General features: G+C 46.4%; 1 protein-coding gene across 1 annotated transcript in view; it reads left to right on the plus strand.

Annotated features, from left to right (window-relative positions):
- LOC129867580 (protein tweety homolog 2-like) overlaps window positions 1-13,580 on the plus strand; it is a 70,026-nt gene that overhangs the window by 51,389 nt on the left and 5,057 nt on the right. Inside the window, exons 7-13 of the mRNA XM_055941078.1 lie at window positions 2,048-2,117; window positions 2,863-2,918; window positions 3,927-4,019; window positions 5,429-5,521; window positions 5,826-5,968; window positions 7,202-7,387; window positions 7,915-7,993. Of these exons, the coding sequence (XP_055797053.1) occupies window positions 2,048-2,117; window positions 2,863-2,918; window positions 3,927-4,019; window positions 5,429-5,521; window positions 5,826-5,968; window positions 7,202-7,387; window positions 7,915-7,993 (720 nt within the window). The remainder of the gene's footprint in view (window positions 1-2,047; window positions 2,118-2,862; window positions 2,919-3,926; window positions 4,020-5,428; window positions 5,522-5,825; window positions 5,969-7,201; window positions 7,388-7,914; window positions 7,994-13,580) is intronic.

Genomic DNA, 13,580 nt, shown 5'->3' on the forward strand with positions numbered 1-13,580 from the left:
AACCCAGATTATTGTTCCTCCTCCTCCTCAACCCAGATCATTGTTCCTCCTCCTCCTCAACCCAGATCATTGTTCCTCCTCTTCCTCAACCCAGATCGTTGTTCCTCCTCTTCCTCAACCCAGATCATTGTTCCTCCTCCTCCTCAACCCAGATCATTGTTCCTCCTCCTCCTCAACCCAGATCATTGTTCCTCCTCCTCCTCAACCCAGATCATTGTTCCTCCTCTTCCTCAACCCAGATCATTGTTCCTCCTCCTCCTCAACCCAGATCATTGTTCCTCCTCCTCCTCAACCCAGATCATTGTTCCTCCTCTTCCTCAGCCCAGGTCATTGTTCCTCCTCCTCCTCAGCCCAGATCATTGTTCCTCCTCCTCAACTCCTCCTCTCCCAACAATAAGAGAGGGTGAGAAATATTTGGTCATAGAAATATAATGCCAATAGATCATGACTATATAGATTACCTCTAAACTTCTAGTCATGTCATTGTATTTCTATGTGTATGGCCCTCTCTAGGAGTGACAGTCTGAATACTGGAGATTTTTGGCCTGCCAGTAATTGCTTATGCATGCACATCAACAGGCTCTCTCCCTACACACACAAACACGCACACACACGCATGCACAGTCCTTGCTATCTGGGGTCCTTAGGGCATCTAACTCTGAGGTCACCCCATTAAAGTTGAAATGTGAAATGGTTAAGGTAAGGTTTAAGGTTAGGGTTTAGGGTTGGGATGTCCCAAGGACCCCGGATAGCACTAACCACACACACACACACACACACACACACACACACACACACACACACACACACACACACACACCACACACACACACACACACACACACACACACACACACACACACACACACACACACACACACACACACAGAGACTGTATGCCAGGGTTGGTTCTGCTACGTTCAGGTTAAAGAGGTGTGTAGACTGTTGTAACTAACAGCCCTCTTGTGTGATCTATAGTTGAATTACTTGGACAGGATGTTATTTTCTGTCACGGCCTCCATCGACTGTCTAATAAAACAGAACAGTCATTGAGACTCTGGGAAGGGATTTGAGGCTGAAGTGTGTCTTGTTTCCCCTTCAGGGCACCAGTAACTTCTGACTGTATAGTGTCCTGTTTCCCCAGCAGGGCACCAGTAACTTCTGACTCTATATTATCTTGTTTCCCCTTCAGGGCACCAGTAACTTCTGACTGTATAGTGTCCTGTTTCCCCTGCAGGGCACCAGTAACTTCTGACTGTATAGTGTCCTGTTTCCCCTGCAGGGCACCAGTAACTTCTGACTGTATAGTGTCCTGTTTCCCCTTCAGGGCACCAGTAACTTCTGACTGTATAGTGTCCTGTTTCCCCTGCAGGGCTCCAGTAACTTCTGACTGTATAGTGTCCTGTTTCCCCTTCAGGGCACCAGTAACTTCTGACTGTATAGTGTCCTGTTTCCCCTACAGGGCACCAGTGACTTCTGACTGTATAGTGTCCTGTTTCTCCTGCAGGGCACCAGTGACTTCTGACGGTATAGTGTCCTGTTTCTCCTGCAGGGCACCAGTAACTTCTGACTGTATAGTGTCCTGTTTCCCCTGCAGGGCACCAGTGACTTCTGACTGTATAGTGTCCTGTTTCTCCTGCAGGGCACCAGTGACTTCTGACTGTATAGTGTCCTGTTTCCCCTGCAGGGCACCAGTAACTTCTGACTGTATAGTGTCCTGTTTCCCCTTCAGGGCACCAGTAACTTCTGACTGTATAGTGTCCTGTTTCCCCTTCAGGGCACCAGTAACTTCTGACGGTATATTATCTTGTTTTCCCTTCAGGGCACCAGTAACTTCTGACGGTATATTATCTTGTTTCCTCTTCAGGGCACCAGTGACTTCTGACGGTATATTATCTTGTTTTCCCTTCAGGGCACCAGTGACTTCTGACGGTATATTATCTTGTTTCCTCTTCAGGGCACCAGTGACTTCTGACAGTATATTATCTTGTTTCCTCTTCAGGGCATCAGTAACGTCTGACGGTATATTATCTTGTTTTCCCTTCAGGGCACCAGTGACTTCTGTGTGTCTCCAGACAAGTTCATAGCAAACAGGACCAAGGAGTTCCTCAGTGCAGGTGAGGTACCTTCCTGTTCAAGTTCAAGTTTTACTAATAGCAGTGATTTATGCAAGTTATCTTCACAGTCCACACTGGTCAGATAGAATCACTGGCCAGATAGATTCACTGGTCAGATAGAATTACTGGTCAGGCAGAACCACTGGCCAGATAGAACCACTGGCCAGATAGAATCACTGGTCAGATTGAATCACTGGTCAGATAGAACTACTGGCCAGATAGAATCACTGTTTCAGAACAATTCCTACATGTTAAGATGTGTTTATGTTGTCTTTTCTTTCTAAAATGAATGAACATAATTAGTACAGTGTGTGTTTGGGTTCATCTTCATTGGGATGAGCTTTGGTTGTTTGACTCTCTCTCTATCTTTTCCCACTCCCCCCCCCCCCCCCCTTCCTCCCTCTCTCTCTCCTCTCTCTCTCTCTCTCCTCTCCCGCTCTCTCTCATGCTCTCCAATCTCCCTCCCCCTCTCTCTCCCTGTCCCTTTCACCTCCTGTCCCTCTCTCATTCTCTCACGGTCTCTCTCTCCCTCTCTCTCTATCCCCCCTCCCCCTCTCTATGTCTCTCCCCCTGTCACTCCCTCTCTCGCCTCTCTCTCTCTCCACTTCCCTCCATCTCTCGCTCTCTTTGTCTCCCCCTCTCTCTCTCCCCCCCTTTCTCTCTCCCACCCTCTCTCTCCTCTCACACTCTCCCCCCTCTCGCTCTCTCTTGCTCTCTCTCTCCCCTCTCTCTCTCCTCCTAACAGAAGTGACACACTACTACCTGTATTGCAGTCAGAGTCTACCCAACCCTTTCCAACAGGTACTGAAATCACCTTCTAACACACACACACACACACACACACACACACACACACACACACACACACACACACACACACACACACACACACACACACACACACACACACACACACACACACACACACACACACACACACACACACACACATTAATGATATTTTGCTTTTAAAAGTAGTTTTCCTTCATTAGTTTGATTAGTTCAGAAGCAGATGTTAATGAAAACGTTGTTGAGCTTCTAGGGATAAAACCAAGCAGCTACTAATTTAATGACTTCAAGACCACAACAAAAATACACTTTGATCCAAGTCCATGACATCAGTGGGGTTTGGAGATAATTAGTGGGGAGTAGACATAGACCGTGTGTATAGTCTGCCTCCAGGACTACACAGTCCACACACACACACAGACACACAGACACACACACACACACACACACACACACACACACACAGACACACACACACACACACACACACACACACACACACACACACACACACACACACACACACACACACACACACACACACACACACACACACACACACACACACACACACAGCAGTATCCATTTAAAGCTTTGTGTTATGCCTTGTTAAGTAGACACAGATAATGTGCCCTCTTATGGCTGAGCCAATGGAAATATTGTCTGTTGTTTGTGCTTGGGATCAGAGAGGGGAGGGTGGTTTGGGGTGTGTGGGGTAATCTGGATAATCTGGGGCCCTCCATCTGATATGAACATGTCCTCCATTAAGCGTCCATAATGACACACTTTATGACATATTTTCACTCATGTTTCTACACAGCTTTGACTCGACAAATTTTTTTTGTGTGTGTGTCTGTCTGTCTGTCTGTCTGTGTCTGTCTGTGTCTGTGTGTGTGTGTGTGTGTGTGTGTGTGTGTGTGTGTGTGTGTGTGTGTGTGTGTGTGTGTGTGTGTGTGTGTGTGTGTGTGTGTGTGTGTGTGTGTGTGTGTGTGTGTGTGTGTGTGTGTGTGTGTGCATCAGTCTCTGACTATCTTCCAGAGGTCTCTAACCACCATGCAGATCCAGATACAAGGACTACTGCAGTTCTCTGTACCTGTCTTCCCTACTGCTGAGGTGAGTGACTGGGACAGATACAAGGACTACTGCAGTTGTCTGTACCTGTCTTCCCTACTGCTGAGGTGAGTGACTGGGACAGATACAAGGACTACTGCAGTTGTCTGTACCTGTCTTCCCTACTGCTGAGGTGAGTGACTGGGACAGATACAAGGACTACTGCAGTTGTCTGTACCTGTCTTCCCTACTGCTGAGGTGGGTGACTGGGACAGATACAAGGACTACTGCAGTTCTCTGTACCTGTCTTCCCTACTGCTGAGGTGAGTGACTGGGACAGATACAAGGACTACTGCAGTTGTCTGTACCTGTCTTCCCTACTGCTGAGGTGGATGACTGGGACAGATACAAGGACTACTGCAGTTGTCTGTACCTGTCTTCCCTACTGCTGCGGTGGTTGGATGGAGCAGCCGTCAACATAGAAATAGTATTATATTTATTATATTCACTACATATATCTCTATGGAGCTCAACATCTGGTGCTCATGGTGACAATGTTCTCTTCTCAACCTGTACGGGCAGAGCGTTAAAACGCTGTTAAAGCCCTCATGGAGATGAATGGTCAAATCCTACATGTCTGTTTAACATGTTAGGGTTAATTAGTGCTCTGTGCCACTGTGTATAGAAGAGTGAAATGTTATCCTTAGACTAGTGGAGCTAGGAGGACACATGGAGTTACAGGAGGACACATGGAGTTACAGGAGGACGCATGGAGTTACAGGAGGACACATAGTGTTACAGGAGGATACATAGTGTTACAGGAGGACACATATTGTTACAGGAGGATACATAGTGTTACAGGAGGACACATAGTGTAACAGAAGGACACATAGTGTTACAGGAGGATACATGGAGTTACAGGAGGACACATAGTGTTACAGGAGGATACATGGAGTTACAGGAGGACACATAGTGTTACAGGAGGATACATAGTGTTACAGGAGGACCCATAGTGTTACAGGAGGATACATGGAGTTACAGGAGGATACATAGTGTTACAGGAGGACACATATTGTTACAGGAGGACACATATTGTTACAGGAGGACACATAGTGTTACAGGAGGACACATAGTGTTACAGGAGGACACATAGTGTTACAGGAGGACACATAGTGTTACAGGAGGATACATGGAGTTACAGGAGGACACATGGAGTTACAGGAGGACACATAGTGTTACAGGAGAACACATAGAGTTACAGGAGGACACATAGTGTTACAGGAGGACCCATAGTGTTACAGGAGGACACATAGTGTTACAGGAGGACACATAGTGTTACAGGAGGACCCATAGAGTTACAGGAGGACCCATAGAGTTACAGGAGGACACATAGTGTTACAGGAGAACCCATAGTGTTACAGGAGGATACATAGTGTGTTTTTCCTCACACTATCTTCATACCTTGTCTACAGAGAGACCTTCTGGGCATCCAGCGCCTGCTGAACTCTACAGAGTTCAACCTGAACCAGTTAACAGCCCTGCTAGACTGCAGGGGGCTCCATAAGGTGAGATGATTACCCTGACACGAGAGGATGTCATGGTTACAGTCTGAATGGTCTGTAGAATGAGAACATACCCAGAGACACTTGAATGAAAAGACAAAAGGTGCTCTTAGGTTCTTTGAAATCCCCCAAAAACTATTATCTCACAACACTCCACTTTGTGACTATACCAGAAATAGAAAAGGAGTTAGAATCTTAACAGTAATGGTAACAGTGAGGGTAACAGTGAGGGTAACTACAAGGGTAACTGTGAGGGTAACAGTGAGGGTAACAGTGATGGTAACAGTGAGGGTATGTTGTGTTGTAGAACTACCTGGATGGTCTGATGGGGGTGTGTTATGACGGGGTGGAGGGTCTCCTCTACCTCTGCCTCTTCTCTCTGCTGTCGGTCAGTGCCTTCTGTGTCATGCTGTGTGCCATCCCCCGGGCATGGACCCTCATCACCAGCAGGTAGGCACTGGTAACACTGTATCTGGTCTATGTGTGTTCAACCTACCTGAAACCACATCCCCAACCCCAACCTTGACCTTTACACCTAAGCCTAACCAAATAAGGACTGGGAGATTCACGGCCTAAAAGATGTTTGCTATAGTGGTTATTTTGTGTTTATTGGTTTCAATGAACAATGTTGATGTTAGACCAGTGGAGGCTGCTGAGGAGAGGACGGCTCATAATAATGGCCGGAACGAAACCAATGGAATGGCATCAAACACCCGGAAACCATGGAAACCATGTGTTTGATGTATTTCATACCATTCCACCGACTCCGCTCCAGCCATTATCATGAGCCTGTCCTCCCCAATGAAGGTGTCACCAACCTCCTGTGTGCTAGAGGGCCTGGATGTTGATGCTAGAGGGCCTGGATGTTGATGCTAGAAGACCTGGATGTTGATGCTAGAGGACCTGGATGTTGATGCTAGAGGACCTGGATGTTGATGCTAGAGGACCTGGATGTTGATGCTAGAGGGCCTGGATGTTGATGCTAGAGGGCCTGGATGTTGATGCTAGAGGGCATGGATGTTGATGCTAGAGGACCTGGATGTTGATGCTAGAGGGCATGGATGTTGATGCTAGAGGGCCTGGATGTTGATGCTATAGGGCATGGATGTTGATGCTAGAGGGCATGGATGTTGATGCTAGAGGACCTGGATGTTGATGCTAGAGGGCATGGATGTTGATGCTAGAGGACCTGGATGTTGATGCTAGAGGACCTGGATGTTGATGCTAGAGGGCCTGGATGTTGATGCTAGAGGACCTGGATGTTGATGCTAGAGGGCCTGGATGTTGATGCTAGAGGGCCTGGATGTTGATGCTAGAGGGCATGGATGTTGATGCTAGAGGGCCTGGATGTTGATGCTAGAGGGCCTGGATGTTGCTGCTAGAGGGCCTGGATGTTGATGCTAAAGGGCCTGGATGTTGATGCTAGAGGGCCTGGATGTTGATGCTAGAGGGCCTGGATGTTGATGCTAGAGGGCCTGGATGTTGATGCTAGAGGGCATGGATGTTGATGCTAGAGGGCCTGGATGTTGATGCTAGAGGGCATGGATGTTGATGCTAGAGGGCCTGGATGTTGATGCTAGAGGGCCTGGATGTTGCTTTGGGCACCATTGTGCCCTTCTTTAAAATGAAACTAACAGAAAGCCTGGCTCTGACTAACTGTGTGCTCCCCTGTGGTGATCTCAGGGACAGGGACTATGACGACATCGACGAGGAGGATCCGTTTAACCCCCAGGCCCGTCATATGGCCTTCAACCCCAGTAGAGCCAGCCATGTACACAGCTTCTGTAGCTTCAGCAGCAGTCTGGACAGCCAGGCCAGTCCACACCCTCCACCACAGACTGCCGCCATCCTCCCCACCTCAGAGTACATGTAAGTAGAGAGAGGAGGTGCGGTAGGGTGTCTGTGTTGGCCTGTGTGTCCCTGTCCGTGTGCGTGTCCCTATCCCTGTCCGTATCTGTGTCCATGTGTGTGTGTCTGGAATAAGCAGCACTGTGTTTGTTTTATCAGATAAGTTGACTCTCTCTCTTTCTCTGTTTCTCGCTCACTCTTTCTCTCTCTCTGTTTTTCTCACTCCCTCTCTCACTCTCTCTCACTCTCTCTTTGTCTCTCTTTCTGCACCCCCCTCACTCTTTCTCTCTCTCTCTCTCTCTCTGTCTGTTTCTCTCGCTCTCTCTCTCACTCCCTCTCTCTCTCTTTGTGTCTCTCTCTCCACCCCCCCTCACTCTCTCTGTGTCTCTCTCTCCTCTCTCTCTCCACCCCTTCTCACTCTCTCTGTGTCTCTCTCTCCACCCCCCCTCACTCTGTCTGTGTCTCTCTCTCCTCTCTCTCTCCACCCCCCCTCACTCTCTCTTTCTCCCCCCTCTATCTCTATCTCTCCCCCCATATCTCTCCTATAGGAATCAGTCCATGCTGTTTGGAGGGAACCCTCGTTATGAGAACGTTCCTCTGATCGGGAGGGGATCCCCGCCACCCTCGGTACGTTGGCCAGGTCTCTCGTTCTGGAGGCTAGGTCCCTCGTGTGATGATGTCACTGACATTAACATTAACAGTGCTCCGTTCTACTGAAGGACCACAGACACACTCATGTAGAGTTACTGTGTGTAGAGCCAGAGGCCAGACAGGTCCCTAGATAATGGCATCAACACTAACACATATTGTACTGAAGGACCACAGACATTCTCCAAGACACCCTGCCAGTCAGGCCTTCACTGTGTCTACCATACAGTATCCACAGCCTGACAGAAACCTCCTGTGGGCAGCAGGTAGCCTAGCGGTTAAGAGTGTTGGGTCAGTAACCGTAAGGTCACTGGTTCAAATCCCTGAGCCGACTAGGTGAAAAATCTGTTGATGTGCCCTTGAGCAAGGCACTTAACCCTAATTGCTTCTGTAAATCTTTCTGGATAAGAGCAATTGGCCCAGTCCTAAATTGTCCCCTAAAACCTGTGCCCTATACACTTGTGATCCACCTTGCTATCTGATAGGCTATCTGGACGTTTCATCATATTGCTTATACCAATCAAATACTCTCAGATTTCCACTAGGGTTTATTTGTGGGGTCGATTTGGAATTGGCCCTTCCACTGCACATTATCGTGAAGGACTGCTCTCTGCTGGTCATGGACTGAAATACTGACAAAACAGTACATGCTCTACTCCCTTGTGCCATTATTTGGCCTGATGCTCTGATGCAGGCCTGCTAATGACCATAGAGAGAGGCTAGCCTGCTAATGACACTAGAGAGATGGTAGCCTGCTAATGACTGTAGAGAGATGCTAGCCTGCTAATGACCGTAGAGAGAGGCTAGCCAGCAGATGACCGTAGAGGGATGCTAGCCTGCAGATGACCGTAGAGAGATGCTAGCCTGCTAATGACTGTAGAGAGATGCTAGCCTGCTAATGACCATAGAGAGATGCTAGCCTGCTAATGACCGTAGAGAGATGCTAGCCTGCTAATGACCGTAGAGAGATGCTAACCTGCTAATGACCGTAGAGAGATGCTAGCCTGCTAATGACCCTAGAGAGAGGCTAGCCTGCTAATGACCCTAGAGAGAGGCTAGCCTGCAGATGACCCTAGAGAGATGCTAGCCTGCTAATGACCTCAGAGAGATGCTAGCCTGCTAATGACCCTAGAGAGAGGCTAACCTGCTACTGACCATAGAGAGAGGCTAGCCTGCTAATGACCCTAGGGAGAGGCTAGGCTAATGACTGTAGAGAGATGCTACTGTAATTTTACAGTATGACCTGACTGGTAATGTTACAGTATGGTCTGACTGGTAATGTTACAGTATGACCTGACTGGTAATTTTACAGTATGACCTGACTGGTAATGTTACAGTATGGTCTGACTGGTAATGTTACAGTATGGCCTGACTGGTAATGTTACAGTATGACCTGACTGGTAATGTTACAGTATGGTCTGACTGGTAATGTTACAGTATGGCCTGACTGGTAATGTGGTAATGTTACAGGATGGTCTGACTGGTAATGTTACAGTATGGCCTGACTGGTAATGTTACAGGATGGCATGACTGGTAATGTTACAGTATGCTCTGACTGGTAATGTTACAGGATGACCTGACTGGTAATGTTACAGGATGACCTGACTGGTAATGTTACAGTATGACCTGACTGGTAATGTTACAGTATGACCTGACTGGTAATGTTACAGTATGGCCTGACTGGTAATGTTACAGTATGGCCTGACTGGTAATGTGGTAATGTTACAGGATGGCCTGACTGGTAATGTTACAGTATGACCTGACTGGTAATGTTACAGTATGGCCTGACTGGTAATGTTACAGTATGACCTGACTGGCCTGACTGGTAATGTTACAGTATGGCCTGACTGGTAATGTTACAGTATGACCTGACTGGTAATGTTACGGTATGGTCTGACACGTAATGTTACAGGATGGTCTGACTGGTAATGTTACAGGATGACCTGACTGGTAATGTTACAGTATGGCCTGACTGGTAATGTTACAGTATGGTCTGACTGGTAATGTTACAGTATGGCCTGACTGGTAATGTGGTAATGTTACAGGATGGCCTGACTGGTAATGTTACAGTATGACCTGACTGGTAATGTTACAGTATGGCCTGACTGGTAATGTTACAGTATGGCCTGACTGGTAATGTTACAGTATGGCCTGACTGGTAATGTTACAGTATGACCTGACTGGTAATGTTACGGTATGGTCTGACACGTAATGTTACAGGATGGCCTGACTGGTAATGTTACGGTATGGTCTGACAGGTAATGTTACAGTATGGTCTGACTGGTAATGTTACAGGATGACCTGACTGGTAATGTTACAGTATGGCCTGACTGGTAATGTTACAGTATGGTCTGATTGGTAATGTTACAGGATGACCTGACTGGTAATGTTACAGGATGGCCTGACTGGTAATGTTACAGTATGGCCTGACTGGTAATGTTACAGTATGGTCTGACAGGTAATATTACAGTATGACCAGACTGGTAATGTTACGGTATGGTCTGACAGGTAATGTTACAGTATGACCTGACTGGTAATGTTACAGGATGACCTGACTGGTAATGTTACAGTATGGCCTGACTGGTAATGTTACAGTATGGTCTGATTGGTAATGTTACAGGATGACCTGACTGGTAATGTTACAGGATGGCCTGACTGGTAATGTTACAGTATGGCCTGACTGGTAATGTTACAGTATGGTCTGACAGGTAATATTACAGTATGACCTGACTGGTAATGTTACAGTATGACCTGACTGGTAATGTTACAGTATGGCCTGACAGGTAATGTTACAGTATGGCCTGACTGGTAATGTTACAGTATGGCCTGACTGGTAATGTTACAGTATGGTCTGACTGGTAATGTTACAGTATGACCTGACTGGTAATGTTACAGTATGGCCTGACTGGTAATGTTACAGTATGGCCTGACTGGTAATGTTACAGTATGGTCTGACTGGTAATGTTACAGTATGACCTGACTGGTAATGTTACAGTATGACCTGACTGGTAATGTTACAGTATGACCTGACTGGTAATGTTACAGTATGGCCTGACTGGTAATGTTACAGTATGGCCTGACTGGTAATGTTACAGTATGGCCTGACTGGTAATGTTACAGTATGACCTGACTGGTAATGTTACGGTATGGTCTGACACGTAATGTTACAGGATGGCCTGACTGGTAATGTTACGGTATGGTCTGACAGGTAATGTTACAGTATGGTCTGACTGGTAATGTTACAGGATGACCTGACTGGTAATGTTACAGTATGGCCTGACTGGTAATGTTACAGTATGGTCTGATTGGTAATGTTACAGGATGACCTGACTGGTAATGTTACAGGATGGCCTGACTGGTAATGTTACAGTATGGCCTGACTGGTAATGTTACAGTATGGTCTGACAGGTAATATTACAGTATGACCAGACTGGTAATGTTACGGTATGGTCTGACAGGTAATGTTACAGTATGACCTGACTGGTAATGTTACAGGATGACCTGACTGGTAATGTTACAGTATGGCCTGACTGGTAATGTTACAGTATGGTCTGATTGGTAATGTTACAGGATGACCTGACTGGTAATGTTACAGGATGGCCTGACTGGTAATGTTACAGTATGGCCTGACTGGTAATGTTACAGTATGGTCTGACAGGTAATATTACAGTATGACCTGACTGGTAATGTTACAGTATGACCTGACTGGTAATGTTACAGTATGGCCTGACAGGTAATGTTACAGTATGGCCTGACTGGTAATGTTACAGTATGGCCTGACTGGTAATGTTACAGTATGGTCTGACTGGTAATGTTACAGTATGACCTGACTGGTAATGTTACAGTATGGCCTGACTGGTAATGTTACAGTATGGCCTGACTGGTAATGTTACAGTATGGTCTGACTGGTAATGTTACAGTATGACCTGACTGGTAATGTTACAGTATGACCTGACTGGTAATGTTACAGTATGACCTGACTGGTAATGTTACAGTATGGCCTGACTGGTAATGTTACAGTATGGCCTGACTGGTAATGTTACAGTATGGTCTGACTGGTAATGTTACAGTATGGCCTGACTGGTAATGTTACAGTATGGCCTGACTGGTAATGTTACAGTATGGCCTGACTGGTAATGTTACAGTATGGTCTGACAGGTAATATTACAGTATGACCTGACTGGTAATGTTACAGTATGACCTGACTGGTAATGTTACAGTATGACCTGACTGGTAATGTTACAGTATGGCCTGACAGGTAATGTTACAGTATGGCCTGACTGGTAATGTTACAGTATGGCCTGACTGGTAATGTTACAGTATGGTCTGACTGGTAATGTTACAGTATGACCTGACTGGTAATGTTACAGTATGGCCTGACTGATAATGTTACAGTATGGCCTGACTGGTAATGTTACAGTATGGTCTGATTGGTAATGTTACAGTATGACCTGACTGGTAATGTTACAGTATGACCTGACTGGTAATGTTACAGTATGACCTGACTGGTAATGTTACAGTATGGCCTGACTGGTAATGTTACAGTATGGCCTGACTGGTAATGTTACAGTATGGTCTGACTGGTAATGTTACAGTATGGCCTGACTGGTAATGTTACAGTATGGCCTGACTGGTAATGTTACAGTATGGCCTGACTGGTAATGTTACAGTATGGCCTGACTGGTAATGTTACAGTATGATCCGACTGGTAATGTTACAGTATGGCCTGACTGGTAATGTTACAGTATGGCCTGACTGGTAATGTTACAGTATGGTCTGACTGGTAATGTTACAGTATGACCTGACTGGTAATGTTACAGTATGGCCTGACTGATAATGTTACAGTATGGCCTGACTGGTAATGTTACAGTATGGTCTGACTGGTAATGTTACAGTATGACCTGACTGGTAATGTTACAGTATGACCTGACTGGTAATGTTACAGTATGACCTGACTGGTAATGTTACAGTATGGCCTGACTGGTAATGTTACAGTATGGCCTGACTGGTAATGTTACAGTATGGTCTGACTGGTAATGTTACAGTATGGCCTGACTGGTAATGTTACAGTATGGCCTGACTGGTAATGTTACAGTATGGCCTGACTGGTAATGTTACAGTATGGCCTGACTGGTAATGTTACAGTATGATCCGACTGGTAATGTTACAGTATGGCCTGACTGGTAATGTTACAGTATGGCCTGACTGGTAATGTTACAGTATGGCCTGACAGGTAATGTTACAGGATGTTGCTGTGAAGCTGAACCGTTGTTCTAGTGCTGCTGTGTGCAGGGAGAGGATCAAACTCGTCAGTCAGAACACTTAGTCTCTTCTTACACACACACAGGCATGCGCACGCACACACACACACACACACACACACACACACACATGCACACACACATGCAAGCGAGACTACAGAGCACTTACAACAAGAGTGCTTCTTGTTGTGCATTTGTTCAGAACACAGGGTGTGCTGTATACCCTGCCATGAGAGGAGAGGCCCAGTGGTTGTGTTATTAGAACTGAACAGCTACACTGTCAGCCGCTGTTTAATAAATGCTAC

Source organism: Salvelinus fontinalis, chromosome 2 (genome assembly GCF_029448725.1).
Source record: "Salvelinus fontinalis isolate EN_2023a chromosome 2, ASM2944872v1, whole genome shotgun sequence".
Classification (NCBI taxonomy): Eukaryota; Metazoa; Chordata; class Actinopteri; order Salmoniformes; family Salmonidae; genus Salvelinus; species Salvelinus fontinalis.